Below are 17,566 nucleotides of genomic sequence, written 5' to 3' on the forward strand. Positions count from 1 at the left end.
GTGTGTAAAAAAAATATAAAAGGTCGTATTGGTATTGTGTTTGAAGAAAGAAAGAAGAGAGAAAATGTGGAATAGCTTGTTTTTCCTCTACTTTCTGAAGGTGATAAGTACAGTGAGTGCGTTCATATTGTGTAATGATGATAATATAATAAAACTTGAAGAACAGGACTTTTATGTATCTTGAGGTTAAATATAAAACACGTTCTAAATTGTACATTTCTAGAATACTGCTACTACTACTACTACTACTACTACTACTACTACTACTACTACTACTACTACTACTACTACTACTACTACTACTACTACTACTACTTTTACTACTACGTTTTTTTTATTTTTTTTTATTTTATTTTGTATGCAGAATCTCAGACGAAAAAAGAGAATGCAAGTAGAGACGTTCATTTCTAAGACTATTACTATAACGATGTTGAAATATAAAGATAGCTAACTTTTTAGAACAACATGTTAGCGTGTTAGTAGTTAGTTAGTGATGTTATCGTTTATATTACTTCACTACCTGGTCACTTCTAGGGTAAGGAAAAATATATTGGAGATCAAGATGGGAGGACAGAAGAAAGGAAAGAGGTAAGGAGGTTTGGGAAGGTGTTTGCCTTGTAAGGGGAAGGTAGGAATGTTTGGGCAAGGAAGGAAGGTTTACATGCTTATTTACCTTGTGCTAAAATGAAGGGAGGGAGGGAGGAAGTAAGGAAGGGAAGGGAAGGGAAGGGAAGGGAGAGAGGGATGGATGGAAGAAAGGGACGGGAGATGAAAATATTACCCTCTTAAGTTATGAAATGAAAGGTTAACGTTAGGAAATTATATAAACGGTTGTATATGCACCTTTTTCCCTCATGCTATTGCTTGGAAGTAATAATAATGGCAATAATAATAACAGTCTTACATCGCTTTGAGGCAAGTGGAGGGAAGGGAAAGGGAGGGAGGGAAAAAAGAAATTCGTGGAGGAAGTTTGGTAGGGTTAGGCTAGGAGGAAAGAAAGATTCAGTGGTCTGCGTGGTCAACTTCCCTCCCTCCCTTCCTTCCTTCCAGAGTTCCCCTATGAAGGAGGAGAACATTATTAGAAGGCCGCAGGGAAGGCTAAAAGAAAGGAGAAGGAATGCGCTGGGGGGGAAGGAATGAAATAAGGAAGGAAAGAAGGAATGTAATGGAATTAAGGCTTAAGATTGGAGGGAGAGGAAAAATTTAAAGAAGGAAGGAAGTTAATGTGGGAGCCGAGTCTTGGATATAAAAAAAAGGCAAAAGAGAGATTGAAAAGGGAGTAGGAAGTGAAAATTTAGCCTCAGAAAAAAAGAAGCATAAATTAAGTCTAGGAAAGATAGTAAGACAGTTATTATACATAGCCTAGGCCTGAGGAAGAAAGAGAAAGAACGAATGAAAGGAAGGAAGGAAGAAAAAAGAAAGAAAAAGAGGAAGAAGAAAAAAATAATCCAGTGAAAGTTTCAAGCATGTAAATATAATACATAAAAGTCCGTGAAAGAAACTTAACTTAGGAAAGAGGAAAGAAAAAAAGTCAAGAAAAAAACTTGAATTTCTATTTTTGAGAAGTGAAGGAAGGAAAGGCGAGGAGCGGAAGTTCTTGAAATTTAATACAGGACTGAAGGAAGCCAGGTTAGAAAGAGGAAGAAAGGGGGAGGAAAGAAAGAATGGAGGAGGAAGGAAGGACGAAAGAGAGGAAGAGTGGATGAAAGAAAAGAAATGGAGGAAGGAAAGAAATAGAAGAAGGAAATAGGGGTGAAGGAAAGAAATGGTGGAAGGAACGATGAAAGAAGGAAATGGAAGAACGAAGGAGTGGTGAAGGAAAGAAATGGAGATACGAAAGAGGAAGAAAGATATAAAGGAAGGATGAAATAAATAAATGGGAGTAAGTAATGATGAAAGACTGAAATGGAAGGAAGAAGGAAGGAAGGGAAGGAAGTTGGAATTCGTATCAGAAACTCTAAAATAAGGAAGTGTAAGCGAAGTATATATACGTATTTTTTTTCCTTCACGTATTTAGGTTTATGAAGGAGTTGAGAATGAGCTTCGCAAGGGAGGAAGAATAAATGTAAAGACCTGCGAGATATTAGGAATAAATAAAGAGGAGGTAGAGAAAGTAAAGGAAAAGAGTGCGGTAGGAGGTAAGGAGTGAAAAATGATATAAAAAAGACACCGACAGACAGACATGAAAATATATATACGGGAAGCATCTACACGACTGACACCTTGAAAACTTTCATTAATTGTGGCGCTGAACGTGAAAGTAAAAAAAAAAACCACCCCAAAATTAAAAAGGGAAAGTGCCAAAAACTGTGCCAATGTGTGTGTGTGTGTGTGTGTGTGTGTGTGTGTGTGTGTGCTGCTAGAAAGTGAAAGAGAAGAAAACAGCCACCATTTGCATATAGAAAATAAACATAGATAGTACGAAATTTATAGTAAAGAAATCGAAGCAAATATTATGTGTACACCTTGTCTATAACACACTTAACACCCACGGTCTGAGCACATGCTAGACTCGTGGTGATAGCTACGTAATATACCCTCCAGAAACAGCTCCTTTTTTTGTGTATGTGTGTGTATGCATGAAACCCAAAGATATACTTGTAAGGAAAGTGAATTTTTGAACCCAAATACACTTACGCGGATCAAAACCCCTTAAACCTACTAAGGAAAGTAAGTGGATCTAAATAAACCTACAATAACTCAGATCAACACTCCTAAACCTAGTAAGAAAAATGAATAAACAAACCTAAATAAACCCTCAATAACCTACATCGCCCCTCCCCTCCCCCTCCATCCCCAACAACGTAGTAACCAAAGTAAATATTATAAACCTAAATAAACCTGTATCATCATCCTCTTAAATCTCCACCCCCAGCAGCATACACTATAACACACACACACACACACACTGAGCTATGGAGATTAAGTACAGAGTGAACCTATTATAGCAAACCGTGGCCGTGTGTCTAGAAACAACGCCGTCCAGAATGAATATGGAGATGGAATGTTATATATATGCTACGATAATATTAGCCCGTGGAAACCCGGCCTAATAGAATGGTGTAGCGAGAGGCTTAATAGAACGGGGGAATATTGCTGCGATGTATTATACTACAGCGAATGAAGTGGATGATGTGAAAAGTAAAGTGGTTGGAAGGGAAAAAAGTGGAAACGAAAATATGATTGCATGCTAAAAAAACGGAGGGGATTATTGTCATATATAAGACGCATAATGGGAATGATGTGGAAAAAGACGGTAGAATATTTTTGGTCATGTTTTATAGTGCGAATGAAGTGTATGATATGAAAACTCTAGTGGTTGGAAGTGAAAATATTGAGGAGTAAAAGTATGTATGCTCAAAACGAAGGGAATATTTTAGTGTATGCTACGAATAAAGTACGATGGTAAAAAAAGTGTGGTTGGAAGTGAAAATATTGAGGAGTAAAAGTATGTATGCTCAAAACGAAGGGAATATTTTAATGTATGCTATGAATAAAGTGTATAATGGTAAAAAAAGTGTGGTTGGAAGTGAATATATAGTGGAAATAATGATAAAAAGGATTGTGTATAATTATGTACTGTAAAAGATAAATATTGGCATAGGCTACAGCAAATAAAGTGTATATATGTAATGAAAAAAAAATAGTGGTCAGAAGTGGCAAAATATAGTTGAAATAAGTAAAAATGAATATTCTAAAAAAAAAAAAAAAATATTGGCATAGGCTAAAAAAATGAGTGGGTATATTTTTGTGTTTTGAAACGAGACTGTGGACAAAAAAGTTGGCAGATAAAAAAAAGAAAAAAGTAAAAGATAGAAAAGTGATGGGGGAACTTTGTTAATATTCATAGTTCCTACATTTTTTTCTTTTCCATTTTTTTTTCCTTCACATTTTTCCTCCTCTTCCTCTTCCTCCTTCTCTTCCTATTCCTCTTCTTCGTTCTCCAATTTTTTCTTCCATTCCTATTTGCTTCTCTTCCTTCTCTTCGTCTTTTTCCTCCTATTCTTCTTCCTAAATTTTTTCTTAGATTTCTTTTTCCTCCGTTGTCCTTCACTTCTTCCAATTTTTCCTCTTCCTGGCCTTTTTGGTGGTGTGAAAGAGAAGGATGAAAGAATGAAGAGAGAGAGAGAGAGAGAGAGAGAGGAATGTATGGCAGCTCTGAAGACACAACTTTAAATAAATGGAAAAAATATTATGTTCTATTTTGAGTTCATTTAGACGCATAGAGTGCAATATGGTTTTATCTTCACTTCATGTTGCTTCAGTTTTAAGAATATTTACTTTCGATTATACTGGTGGCGTAGGCTCTCTCTCTCTCTCTCTCTCTGTATGGTCGTGAACTCTATGTATAATTCCACATTTTCATCATTGTATTCTAATAAATAGTTTTCTTATATTGGTCTCTCTCTCTCTCTCTCTCTCTCTCTCTCTCTCTCATTTGTCTAACGCGGTCCCTTCGCTCTTCCTCTGTTTTTTTTCGTTTTTTTTCGTCGAGTTATTAATAGATCGACGTACGCATGTGTTCGCCACTTCACTATCTGCGTCGTATAGCGTGGGAGGGTGTATCTGCGTGTCGACTTACACACACACACACACACACACACACAGCCATGCTCCACTTTCCTATCTCTAGAATTTTCCTGTTTCTCTCTCTCTCTCTCTCTCTCTCTCTCTCTCTCTCTCTCTCTCTCTCTCTCTCTCTCTCTCTCGTAAAAGTATTTGCTCTCGACTTTGGCATGTTCTTAATTTTTTTTTCTCATTATTTTTGCCCTAACAGTGAAGTGATGGTCGTGATAGTAGTAGTAGGTGATAATATTATGTTGATAGAACTAATGAACGTTTTAAAATTGCCAAGCTTTCATTGGGTTATTATTTTTTATCATGCCTGCAATATTTTTTCTTTCTGTTTGCTTTAATGTCCTTTTCTTATTAATTTATATTATCCCCTCTGAACTGTTTCCTTATCTCAATACTTTCGTTGTCTTCCTTGCTATCACCAGGCCACCTGAATTTAATATTTTTGCCCTAATCTCTTTATCTCTTACAATTTTTCGTTTCATATACAGTCTTATCAGATATAATCTTTTCTCTGAGATTGTGCAATATTTTGTCACGTGCGTTGTGTGTGCGCGTGTGTATGTGGTTGTGTGTGTGTGTGTCAGAGAGAGAGAGAGAGAGAGAGAGTGCATTTTTAAAGGCAGATATGCAAGCAAATGTCCTCCTTCACTTCTCTTTCTTGTCTTCTCTCCTCTCTCCCTCCCTCCCTTCATTCGTCCTTCATTCCCTTCTCCGTCCTTCCTCAATACAGAAAATAGAAAAAAAGATCTTGAAAAAAACATCATCCATTACATTGATAATATTTTTTTGGCCAGTATGAAAATTGACGTGCTTCCATTAATACACCCGACTTTATTTCCATGCTAATTGGCTGTAGAAGAAATAGAAGACTCCAAAAAAGTGTTGCCGTTATTGTTATTGATTAAAAAAATAATGATAAAGCTGTTTTTTTTCTGCGTTGAGGATTGCGCTTTATCATTTACGGTATTATTATTATTATTATCATTGTACTATTATTTCTTGTTTGTTTTTGCACCATAATTGAATTGCATCGCTTGTCTGTTTGTTTGTTTGCTTGCTTATTTGTTTGTTTATTTGGCAGGCACGTTCAACCTTCGGATCTCATTTAACTTGTGAGCTAATCTGTTTTTGCACACACACACACACACACACACACACACACACACACACACACACACACACACGTGCACAACTTTCTCTCTTTTACATTAATTTATTGACGTTTGGACACCATATTTATACTTATCAGACTATTGCGTGTGAGAGAGAGAGAGAGAGAGAGAGAGAGAGAGAGAGAGAGAGAGAGAGAGAGAGAGAGAGAGAGGTTTGCAGTGTTAAGTTCAAGGTGGGAGGAGGGGGACAAGAAGCGGGGCAGGGGAGGAGGAAGGGGAGCAGTGAACTGGGGACCTTGTGACACGGGAAGGGGAGGGGAACAGGGGAGAGGGAGGGACAAAGGGAAGGGGAAGGAAGGGTGGTGGTGGTTGTGGTGGTGAAAGCTTTTTTACGTCGTGGGGGGTGTAGGGGGGGCGGGTTACTCGTGGGAGAACATGAGTCAGCTGCTGAGAGAGAGAGAGAGAGAGAGAGAGAGAGAGAGAGAGAGAGAGATGGAAAAAAGGGGGAGGGGGGGGGCGTGACAAAAGAAATGCTCTAATTGTTATTACTCTCGCCGGCGACAATAACAGCTGCTGCTTTTATTATTATTGCTGCTGTTTCTGCTGGTGCCGTTTTGCTACTACTGCTACTACTACTACTACTACTACTACTACTACTACTATTCAGATAAAAGCAGATAATAAAGTAAACTCATCATCTGTTATCTGTGGTTCTTTTCGTTTGCCTACCTGTCTATCTGTCTACTACTACTACTACTACTACTACTACTACTACTACTACTACTACTACTACTACTCAGATAAAAGCAGATAATAAAGTATACTCATCTGTAATCTGTGCTTCTTTTCGTCTGTCTACTACTACTACTACTACTACTACTACTACTACTACTACTACTACTACTACTACTACAACTACTACAACACCATATACTGGCTTGGTTGTGATGGTAAGTGTGCAGTGGTGTTGAAAAGAGAGGGTGGTGCTTGGTGGTGGAGTATACGATTGGAGATGAATGCTATTACAGTAGAGATGTGGTGATCGAGGTGGTGGTGGTGGTGGGCGTAGTGATGGTGATGATGGTGAAGGCAGATAAAAGTGAGGAGGGCAGGGTGGTGTGGTAGTGGTGAAGTAGGTAGAAAGATAGCCTTGGTGATGGTGGAGGTGGATGGATGTGCATAGGAGAAGGTAGTGTGTGGTAATGGTGGTGGTGGTAGCAAGGATATTAATGTCAGGGGTCTTAATGGAGGGGAAAAAAAGGTAAGGGGCTTGTGGTTATATGGAGAAGGAGGAAGAAGAGGAGGAGGAGGAGGAGGAAAAAATCAGGTATGGAGTGCTTTGAAGTGTGTGTGTGTGTGTGTGTGTGTGTGTGTGTGTGTGTTTGTTATTTTGTGAGGGAGGGGAATGAAAGTGTGTGTGTGTGTGTGTGTGTGTGTGTGTGTGTGTTGAAGCAAGCTAGTTTGAGCTAGAGTATGGCTTAGAAAATGGCCGCCTAGAGAGAGAGAGAGAGAGAGTTTTACTATATACATTATCATCATTATCATCTTTACGAGAATAGATTATTTCTCTCTCTCTCTCTCTCTCTCTCTCTCTCAGTCCCTCCTATTCTCCATCCATTACCTTATTTTCACTCATTCCTTCCTTTATTCTTTTCTTACTGTACTTCTGGTCTTCTACCTTCCCACATTTCTTTCATATTTCCTTCACTCCTTCATTTCTACCTTTGTTCTTCTCCTCCCTTCCTTCCTTCCTTCCTTATGTCCTCCCTACCTCTATACCTTTGTTCCTCCGCTCCCTCCTTCTTTCCTTCCTTCCTTCCTTCCTTCCTCCCTAATATCTTGTGTCAAAGTAATTACAGACTTCTTAAATTTCCCCTCCATATATAACAATTATCTATGTCATCTTTCTTATCTAACTTTGTACCCAGAAAACTCCTACCCCTCCCTCGTCTCTCTCTCTCTCTCTCTCTCTCTCTCTCTCTCTCTCTCTCTCTCTCTCTCTCTCTCTCAGACACGTAGAGTCATTTAGAACATCCCATTTGTATATTTGTTTGTATTTTTGTTTATTATCATCATCATCATCATCATCAAGAACAACAACAACAGTAAACAGGAACAATAAACAAGTACAGTAAACAAAGGAAACAGTCACCTTTTATTATTGTTGTTTTGTTGTAAGGTGTTGGAGGGGAAAGCCAGAGAGAGAGAGAGAGAGAGAGAGAGAGAGAGAGAGCGGGTACACCGGTTATTTCCTTGTATACTCGGTCTGTTAGGGTTTGTTATATTTGGTTCGGAGAGAGAGAGAGAGAGAGAGAGAGAGACTCCCCTTACGGTTTCCAATATTCTTAAGTTACGCTAATTAAAATTGTTACACGGTTCTTATTACATGTACAATGACTTCCAATACTACTACTACTACTACTACTACTACTACTACTACTACTACTACTACTACTACTACTACTACTACTACTACAATATCCAATCCAATCCTTAGTACTGCCGTAATCTCATTTAACTTTTGCCGTAACTTCTTATTACCACCGAGAGAGAGAGAGAGAGAGAAACACATACCATTATTTATTGGTATGTTCAGAGTGCAAACATGACCGGGAGTGTGTACCAGCGATACATAACAATAACATTCATACATACATACATACGCACACGAACGCACTCATACAAACATAGATACATACATATTCCCGTAGGCTGTGTATGCATGGAAATGTGTTAATATTCGCTACCGTTACCGGAGGCCTGTGTGTGTGTGTGTGTGTGTGTGTGTGTGTGTGTGTGTGTGTGTGTGTGTGTGTGTGTGTGTGTGTGTGTGTAAGAAATGGAAAGTGATTGTATGGTTTTTTTTTTTTTCAACGTTACTATCGCCACTACTACTACTACTACTACTACTACTACTACTATCCAGATTAAAGCAAAGGATAATGAAAGTAAACTCAACATCTTTCGTCTGTGCTTCTTTCTCTCTGCCTACCTGTCTGTCTGTCTGCCTATCTGCAAGTCGACCATTTTCCTTATACTTCTGTCTGTATCCGTCTATATCTTCTTTTATAATGCTTCTGTGTCGGTGGTTGTCTGTCAATACCTGTTTCTATATTTGTGGTTGTTTTGACAATTTTCATCCTTATTTTCCATCTGTCTGTCTGTCTCATCCATGAATTATCTCAATCCGTCTGTTGTTGTCTGTCTGCCTGTATCTATATATGTTTATGTCATCCATATCCGCTGTTCTGTCTATCGGTATCTGTGTGTTAGCAATATCCGTTTCTATCTTATCTGTCTCTGTCTGTGTCTGTTTGTGTGTATCTTATCACTGTCTACCTGTATCACTCCTTTACACGTCAGCTTCCAAGAATCACAGGAGAGGAACATCAAAAAAGCATAGTAGGACAAATTTGTAGGAAAGATTTGAGAGAGAGAGAGAGAGAGAGAGAGAGAGAGAGAGAGAGAGAGAGAGAGAGAGAGAGAGAGAGAGAATTTCATAAGGGTCGTTATATTATATGTACGTACGGATTTCCCAGCCACCTGTTATAACACTGTATTGCCCTCCCTCCTCTCCCCTTCCCCTCTCTTCACCTCCCTTCCCCTCTTCCTTTCTGTTATCTTGGGTTATACAGGATGGTCGTTATGCCTTTGTTAATGTCCTTGATACTGCTGCTACTACTACTACTACTACTACTACTACTACTACTACTACTACTACTACTACTACTACTACTACTACTATTATTATTATTACTTTACATCCATCATTACTGCAATTATTTATTTTATACTACTGCCACTACAACAGTTTCTACTACTAACTACTACTACTACTACTACTACTTCAGCTTAGGAAGTGTTCATTTATTGGTTTATATATTTATTTACTTTTTTTTCTGTTTTCATGTGAACTTTTTTTCATCGTCTGTTCAGTTTTTTTTTTCCGTCTTGTTTTTTGCTCCCTCTCGGAATTCTTTTGTTCTCTCTCTCTCTCTCTCTCTCTCTCTCTCTCTCTCTCTCTCTCTCTCTCTCTCTCTCCCTTGTTTTCTTTCTGCCTCAGTTGAGAGAGAGAGAGAGAGAGAGATAATCATGTGTGTTATGGTCAATGTTATTCAACGGTCGGCCATGAATTCTCTCTCTCTCTCTCTCTCTCTCTCTCTCTCTCTCTCTCTCTCTCTCTCTCTCTCTCTCTCTCACACACACACACACACACACACACACACACACACACACACACACACACACACACACACACCTTTCCCTTCTCTCTCCTCTTCTTCCCTCACCAAACATCACTTCGTTACTCTTCCCCTCCTCTCCTCTCCCTTTTTTCTCTCCTCTCCCTACTCTCTCCCCTCTTCTCTCCCTCACCCTTTCCCTTGTGTTCCTTCCCTCCTTCCACTCCCCTTCCTCTTTGTACCCCTTCTTTCCCTTCTCCCTTCCCTTCTTTCCTCCTTCCCTCTCCCTCTTTCCCCTCTTGTTTCCACTGTTTATTCCCTTTCTCCGATCTCCCCTTTTCTCTCCTCCCTTCTCCCTTTCCCTACACAGCCTGTTCCTTTCCCCTCACACACACACACACACACACACACACACACACACATTTCCCGAGTATCATGCAGGATTTACATACATACATACATACAAACGTGCTTACATACATAGAAAATGAGTTCTTTCCCCGTCACATGAATAATACAGTTTTTAACGAAGTGCCGAATTTATCCCTCAAACCTAAGAATGAGTGACAGTTATGTCTAATTAATTACAAACAGCGCCAGTGTGTCTTTTAACCGTTACTTACTCTGCCCAAAACTACAAGATATTACTAACCTCTGTATACATGTTTGAAATGTTAGTATCCATCTTATGAACGCTTAATACATCAGTAACATTACTAACCTTCTCTATAACATTGCTAATAAGAGTGATACTAACATCGGTATCATAAGCGTTATACAGCATCTTCGTTTTTTAGTACGTAACGAATAAGAAATAATGTAGCCTTTTATTTCTGTCTTTTCTAACCTTTATATTTTCTGTCTATACCTATATTACATAACAAATAGGAAACGGTATACCTATTTTCATTTGTTTATTTTCTAACGTTGCTTTTATTATTATTATTATTATTATTATTATTATTATTATTATTATTATTATTATTATTATTATTATTTCTATTATTATTATTGTATGTTCCATTTCGTCCAAGGACACTAAGTTATATTGCAGTATCATATTACGTCAGTCTGTTATTATATTGTTAGTGTCAAAACCGTTACCACACACACACACACACACACACACACACAGACAGACAGCCCTAGCGTGAGCGTCGCCCGTCTCGTGTCACATTGATGGCCGGGTCATGGAGTACTCGTGTGTGTGTGTGTGTGTGTGTGTGAGTGTGTATAGAGGCGTGGGTACGCACATAAATTTTGGGAGGAGTTCATTGTAGATAATGAAGTCCATGTTTGTGTGCGTCACACACACACACACACTTTTTTTCTGTGCTCCAGTGATTTTTTCTCTTTTTATCCTACTACCATAACAACAGCAACAAATGTTACTACTACTACTACTACTATTACCACTACTATTCCAAGTCGAGAAGTCTGTTACTGCACTTGCCTTCTCCGTCTACCTCCGTTTTTGTTCTTGCTGTTGCGCTTAATTGAGATCATAAGGTCTCTCTCTCTCTCTCTCTCTCTCTCTCTCTCTCTCTCTCTCTCTCTCTCTCTCTCTCTCTCTCTCTCTCTCTCTCGTTTTCTCTTTCTGACAGATCTTAATCGGGAGACCGGCTGCCAGAGAGAGAGAGAGAATTCTGGCGACGCAACAGCCTCCGCCATAGTGCCAGAAAGAGAGAGAGAGAGAGAGAGAGAGAGAGAGAGAGTATAGTGTGTGTGTACGTGTGTGTGTTGGTATGGAGTCTGCAGATGAGAGTTGGAGAAGGAAATGAATGAGGAAGGGAGGCAATGACGTGGCCGAGTGGAGGCTGGAGGAGGAGGAGGAGGAACGGCCAGAGGAAGAGGAGGTATTAGGGGTTGGAGGGTCGGGATGTAAGAGGGTCGTGAAAAGAGAGAGAGAGATTGTGTAAGATCTTTTAGTATTGGCTCCCATATGTAGACTCTCTCTCTCTCTCTCTCTCTCTCTCTCTCTCTCTCTCTCTCTCTCTCTCTCTCTCTCTGATCTGCTGATGCCATCATAACTTGCAGCTGACGTCACACACACACACACACACACACACACACACACACACACACACACACACACACACACACATTGCCTCCCCCAGCAACCATCACTTCATCTCTTCCTCTGTGTGTGTGTGTGTGTTTTTGTTTGGGTCAATGACTTGTTTCCATGCAGTATTTTTTTCCTTAGCAAAAAAGAAAGTAAACTGTCTGCAAAGGGTGGGAAAGGATTAACACACACACACACACACACACACACACACACACACACACACACACGGAGGCCGCCAATGTTATGGTTTCAAGTTTTCAACCCTATTGCGTCACACACACACACACACACACACACACACACACACACACACACACACACACTCTCTCTCTCTCTCTCTCTCTCTCTCTCTCTCTCTCTCTCTCTCTCTCTCTCTCTCTCTCTCTCTCTCTCTCTCTCTCTCTCTCTCTCTCACACACACACACACACACACACACACACACATGGGGCCTCGTGTTTTTCTTTCCTTTCTACTTTAATTCTCTCTCTCTCTCTCTCTCTCTCTCTCTCTCTCTCTCTCTCTCTCTCTCTCTCTCTCTCTCTCTCTCCTATTGTTTGACATACTTTACTGTGTTTATTTTCATTATAAGAGAGAGAGAGAGAGAGAGAGAGAGAGAGAGAGAGATGGCATCCTCTTTCATAATCTGCACCACTCTATATTCCCTCCTCCAACACCACCACCACATGCACCACCATCACCACCACTACCACCACTTTTAAATTCTCCCCACCACCACATTTCACTACCACTTGTGTGTAAACCGTCTCCATGACATCACCACTTATGTAGCCTCACCACCACCATCCTAATCACAACCATTTATATACAGACTAATCACTTCCATAGAATTTCTCTCAATGTATATTTTTTACCTTTTTTCATAACATCAACAAACACGTCACCGAACTTTTCACTCACGAACTCATTTTTTTTTATCTTTTTCGTAACATTGACACCAACACAACACCACCGTTCCCTTTCATTCACCACCCTCTGTAACTCGTGTATTCCATCAGTTCTCAGTATTGGTAACATTGCTTCGTGTCACTCACCCGTCACTATCATATTTCAACAACGTGTCTTGTCTTCTATCTCCGTCCTAAGGTTAATAATCAACACCTTTTAAGTTTGTATATTCCTGGTGTACACATTATATTCTCAAGCATTTCGTGGGAGCTCACATACCCTCATTTGCTAAGGCTTTCGTATAGGTTGTGTTATTATTTCCATGGGGAGTTTTAATTAGGCTAGTGTTTTTTTGTCTTGGCTTCTGCACCGTGAAGATGTGAGGAAGAATTGTCGTGAGAACCGTACTAATAATCTCAGTTGTGGCCTTTGAAAGTATTTGTTGTGAGAGTGAATCTGATAACACTAGCCTATCCCTGTTTGTTTCTTTGTACTATCACCTCGACTCGTATCTGTTTAATTTGTGAGTGAAACTGAAAAGAAGAACACTGATGAATTTTGACACTCCGCAGGAAAAGGAAGAACACTGATGAATTTTGACACTGCAGGAAAAGGAAGTGTTAGTCTCCAAGTAGCCTGGGAAAGGGAAGGGAGGAGGAGGAGCAAAAGGGGTAAGGAAGGAGGAAAAGAAGGAGGAAGATTAGGAGAGGAAGACAGAGAAAGAGACGGGAAAGAGGAAGTGGGGAATACATAGGAATACATAGGAATAACGCCAATGTCTGTTCGTCTGTCTGTATGTGTGTTTGTCTGTGTTCCTCTCATAGCTGCTGCGTCACTACATCCCTCCACACACCTCATCCCTTCTGTCATCATCATCTTCACTATCGTCATCACCACCTTGTCATCATTACCATCTCCATCATCATCATCATCATCACCTCATGGTTTTATATGTATGAATAATTAGTAGTGGAAAAACATCAATTAAAGAGATAAATTACTTTTCAAGGCGACTCGATATTGGGTTGAAGTGGTGAAGGTGTTTAGAGGAGGAGGAGGAAGAGGAGGTGGAGGAGAAGGAAGGGTGCACTTGTTTGGGCATCAGTGGCAAGGGTCAAGGTTGATGAGACCTCCTCCTCCTCCTCCTGATCTTGCGTTTATTTTTAGTTTTTGGCGTAATCAATTATTCCTTGTTTTCCTTCTGTTAGCCTTCCTTCCTCTTCCTGTTTTTGCCGTTCTATTATTCATTTATATTTTTCTCGGGTGTTTTTTTTTTTTTTTTATCTTGTGCTTGCTTTGTTTTGACCTTGTTTATTATTCTTAGTTATGATTGATTTGGTTTCGTCTTCTCGTTTTCTTTCTTCCGCGTCTCTATTTTTATTCTTTTGTTTTCTTCTTTGCCGTCTTTATTCTCTTCCTCCTCCTCCTCTGCCAAGAATTGAAAAATCGTATTAATCGGATTTAGCGGTTTATAAATATATACAAAAAATAACCTACATATAAAGATAAACCGGTGCAAGCTAGTGTGTGTGTGTGTGTGTGTGTGTGTGTGTGTGTGTGTGTGTGTGTGTGAGGTTGCATATTTTACTTCTCTTATGTTATCTCCAAACACACACACACACACACACAGAGAGAGAGAGAGAGAGAGAGAGAGAGAGAGAGAGAGAGAGAGAGAGAGAGAGAGAGTTTGGGTTTGTGCCATGTGGGAAAGTGGTTTAGTTTATAATAATATATAGACGAATTGAAAGCAGTATTAAATCTTTTTGTGTGCTATGTCTGTGTCTGTATGTTTGTATTTGTCTGTCTGTCTGTGTCCTTGTTTTTTTCTCACTCCCTTTAAATATAATCTGTTAAATATAGTAAAAAAAATATATCAGAAAAAAGAAAATCAACCTGTTATTTTTTTTACTGAATTTTACCTTTTTTGTAAGTTACTCACTCACTCATTCATTCACTTCATGCACTCATATACACTCACTCAATCACTTAAAAAGCAAGTCCTGTTTTTTTTTATTTAATTTAAACCCTCCTTGGCTTCTCACACTCACTCACTCATTCACTCACTCACCCATGCACTCACTCACTCATCAATTACAAAAATTAAATCAGAAAGAGCAAGCTCATTTTTTTTCTACTAATTTAAACCATTGTCTTAGCCTCCCACACATTAACTCACTCACTCACACATTAACTTTTTACCTCTTTGCCTTTGACCGTCACTCGATCATTCCCCCTTCCCCCCCTTTCCTCACTGACTCACCCACTCTCTCCCTCCCTCGCTCACTCACACTCTCTTCCCCACAGGTATGAAGCCATGGGCAGGAATCCGGCGACACAAGAATACCGTGGCAGCGTCAGGTAAGCCTCGTTCTCTCACCTGTTTGTTGTTGTGATCACCTGTGTGTGTGTGTGTGTGTGTGTGTGTGTGTGTGTGTGTGTGTGTGTGTGTGTGTGTCATAGTTCCTTGTTTTATGCTGTGCCTTGAATAATTGAGAAAAAAATGTGGTTCAGTTATGGAAGATTAGTAATGGTAGAGACAGTGGTAATAGTAGTAATAGTTGGTAGTAGAAGGAATTAGAGTAATAGTAGATGGTAGTAATGGTAGTGATAGTAGACATAGTAGTAATGGCAAGAGTTTAGTAAAGGTAGATTTAATATTGGGTTAAATAATAGGAAATACTACTAACGAGACGAATGCTAATTTATATAAAGGGAAGATAGATGAATATAATAGAAGATTGGATGTATTACTTAATGTAGTGAAGGCAAAGAGTTCAGTATTGCAGAAGATAGCGATATAAAATAAACTTCAACGTAACAGATGATACACAAAAATAAAGGAGAATTATCGATATGAAGATAGGTATATTATTTAATGCATTGGAGGCGGAGAGTTCAGTATTGCAGAAGATAGGGATATAAGCCTTCAAAGTGAAAGATGATGATACCCCAAAACACCAAGATATTGATAGATTCTCCGCCAGCTGTAGTTGAATATAATAGATGTGAAGATATATTAGTTTCCGTAGGGGAGGAGATTTTAGCATTGCAGCAGACGACGCTTTGCATAAAGTTCAAAGGTAACAAAATAATGATACCTTAAAACACCTAAGATATAGATTCCTACTCGACCAGCTGTGTAGAGGGCAGGCAGGCAGTGCAGTCCATCCGTCTTGTTGTTGATAGGGAGGAGGAGGGGTGGAGGACACACGTGTTGAGGCAAGGCCAGCTGCTCGGCTCCTCTTGTCCCATTCAGAGGCGGGAAAGGTCAGAAGTTAAGCACTCAGTCTGCAGTAACATCCCGAGTTCCTGCCGGGAGAGGGAGGAAGGGTTACTCGCCTGTCACATGACGTAGGGAGACTGTGTAGGACCTTGGTGTAGGAGTCATCGGATCAGGAGTGGATAGGGTCAGGCAGAAAGAGAGGTCCGATGCCTGTATTCTTTGGTATCGGCGCCTCAGTTCGTATGGTTGAAAAGCCTCTCGTAGAAGTTGCTGGGCTTTCCATGGACTGTGTTGTGATCGTAGTGATAGTGTATTTACCAGCCGTATGCACCTTGAACGAGAAACTCACCCATGAAAACCCTAGAATTAGAGAAGTTGGGAAGATGGAAGAATAAAGGGAATTAAAGGAAGGTGAAAGGTGACAGAACTGAACCCTGTGGAACTTATGCAAAAACATGGAGCGAATTATAACACAAGTGGATAGAGTAGTGTGAGAGCCTTAGAATAAAAGGAAGGTGTGGAAATACAGTAGATAACATAACCATCGGGGGAATAAGTGACTAGAAGACAGCTTTTGAGGTCTTATAAAAGGAAGAGGGCTATAGAAGACAGTTTTTGAGGTCTTATAAAAGGAAGAGGGCTATAGAAGACAGTTTTTGAGGTCTTATAAAAGGAAGAGGGCTATAGAAGACAGTTTTTGAGGTCTTATAAAAGGAAGAGGGCTATAGAAGACATTTTTGAGGTCTTATAAAAGGAAGAGGGCTATAGAAGACAGTTTTTGAGGTCTTATAAAAGGAAGAGGGCTAAGAACATAACCCCTTGGAACCTAAGTTAGTATTTACAGCTTGGTAAGCTTAAAAACTAAACACCTGCAACTTAATAAAAAAAGGTACATGGAGAGAGGACCAAGAACTAAAGGAAATAATTATGTGCATAGGTTTAGGAGGTTTAGGTCAAGTAGAAGTTTACGAAGAAATAATTGAATAAAGGAAAGTAGAGGACGATGATAAACCTTGCTGAGAGAGAGATGATAAACCTTGCTGAGAGAGAGAGAGAGAGAGAGATGGAAAGGAAAGGCTAGGTCTCACTGTATCGACAACTTTGGGGAAATATTTGTTCAGGTCATCGACAGGTTTCAGACACTCGCAGAACACTTTTTTCAGATTATTTGAAGTAGTAGTGGTAGTAGTAGTAGTAGTAGTAGTAGTAGTAGTAGTAGTAGTATGGTAGTAGTAGTACAACTGAAAAAAAAACCATGATACGGTTTTAAAGTTAATATATGCAACGGTGTATGTGTATGTATGCATGTATGTATGTATGTATGTATGTATGTGCGTGCCTATGTTCGGGTGACGCAATGCATGACTAAACCCGGTGACGCACAGGAATATTCCCTACACCTGTGTGTGTGTGTGTGTGTGTGTGTGTGTGTGTGTGTGTGTGTGTGTGTGTGTGTGTTCCAAGCTATTGACGGTGCAGTAGGTTGGAAAGGAGGGG

The 17,566-nt window shown here is 39.7% G+C and overlaps 1 protein-coding gene across 4 annotated transcripts in view; it reads left to right on the forward strand.

Annotated features, from left to right (window-relative positions):
- LOC126995592 (uncharacterized) overlaps positions 1 to 17,566 on the forward strand; it is an 86,927-nt gene that overhangs the window by 10,428 nt on the left and 58,933 nt on the right. For all 4 annotated transcript variants that reach the window (XM_050855276.1, XM_050855278.1, XM_050855277.1 and 1 more), the window contains exon 2: positions 15,151 to 15,204. In XM_050855276.1, coding sequence (XP_050711233.1) covers positions 15,151 to 15,204 — 54 coding nt within the window. The remainder of the gene's footprint in view (positions 1 to 15,150; positions 15,205 to 17,566) is intronic.

This window comes from Eriocheir sinensis, chromosome 8, assembly GCF_024679095.1.
Source record: "Eriocheir sinensis breed Jianghai 21 chromosome 8, ASM2467909v1, whole genome shotgun sequence".
NCBI lineage: Eukaryota > Metazoa > Arthropoda > Malacostraca > Decapoda > Varunidae > Eriocheir > Eriocheir sinensis.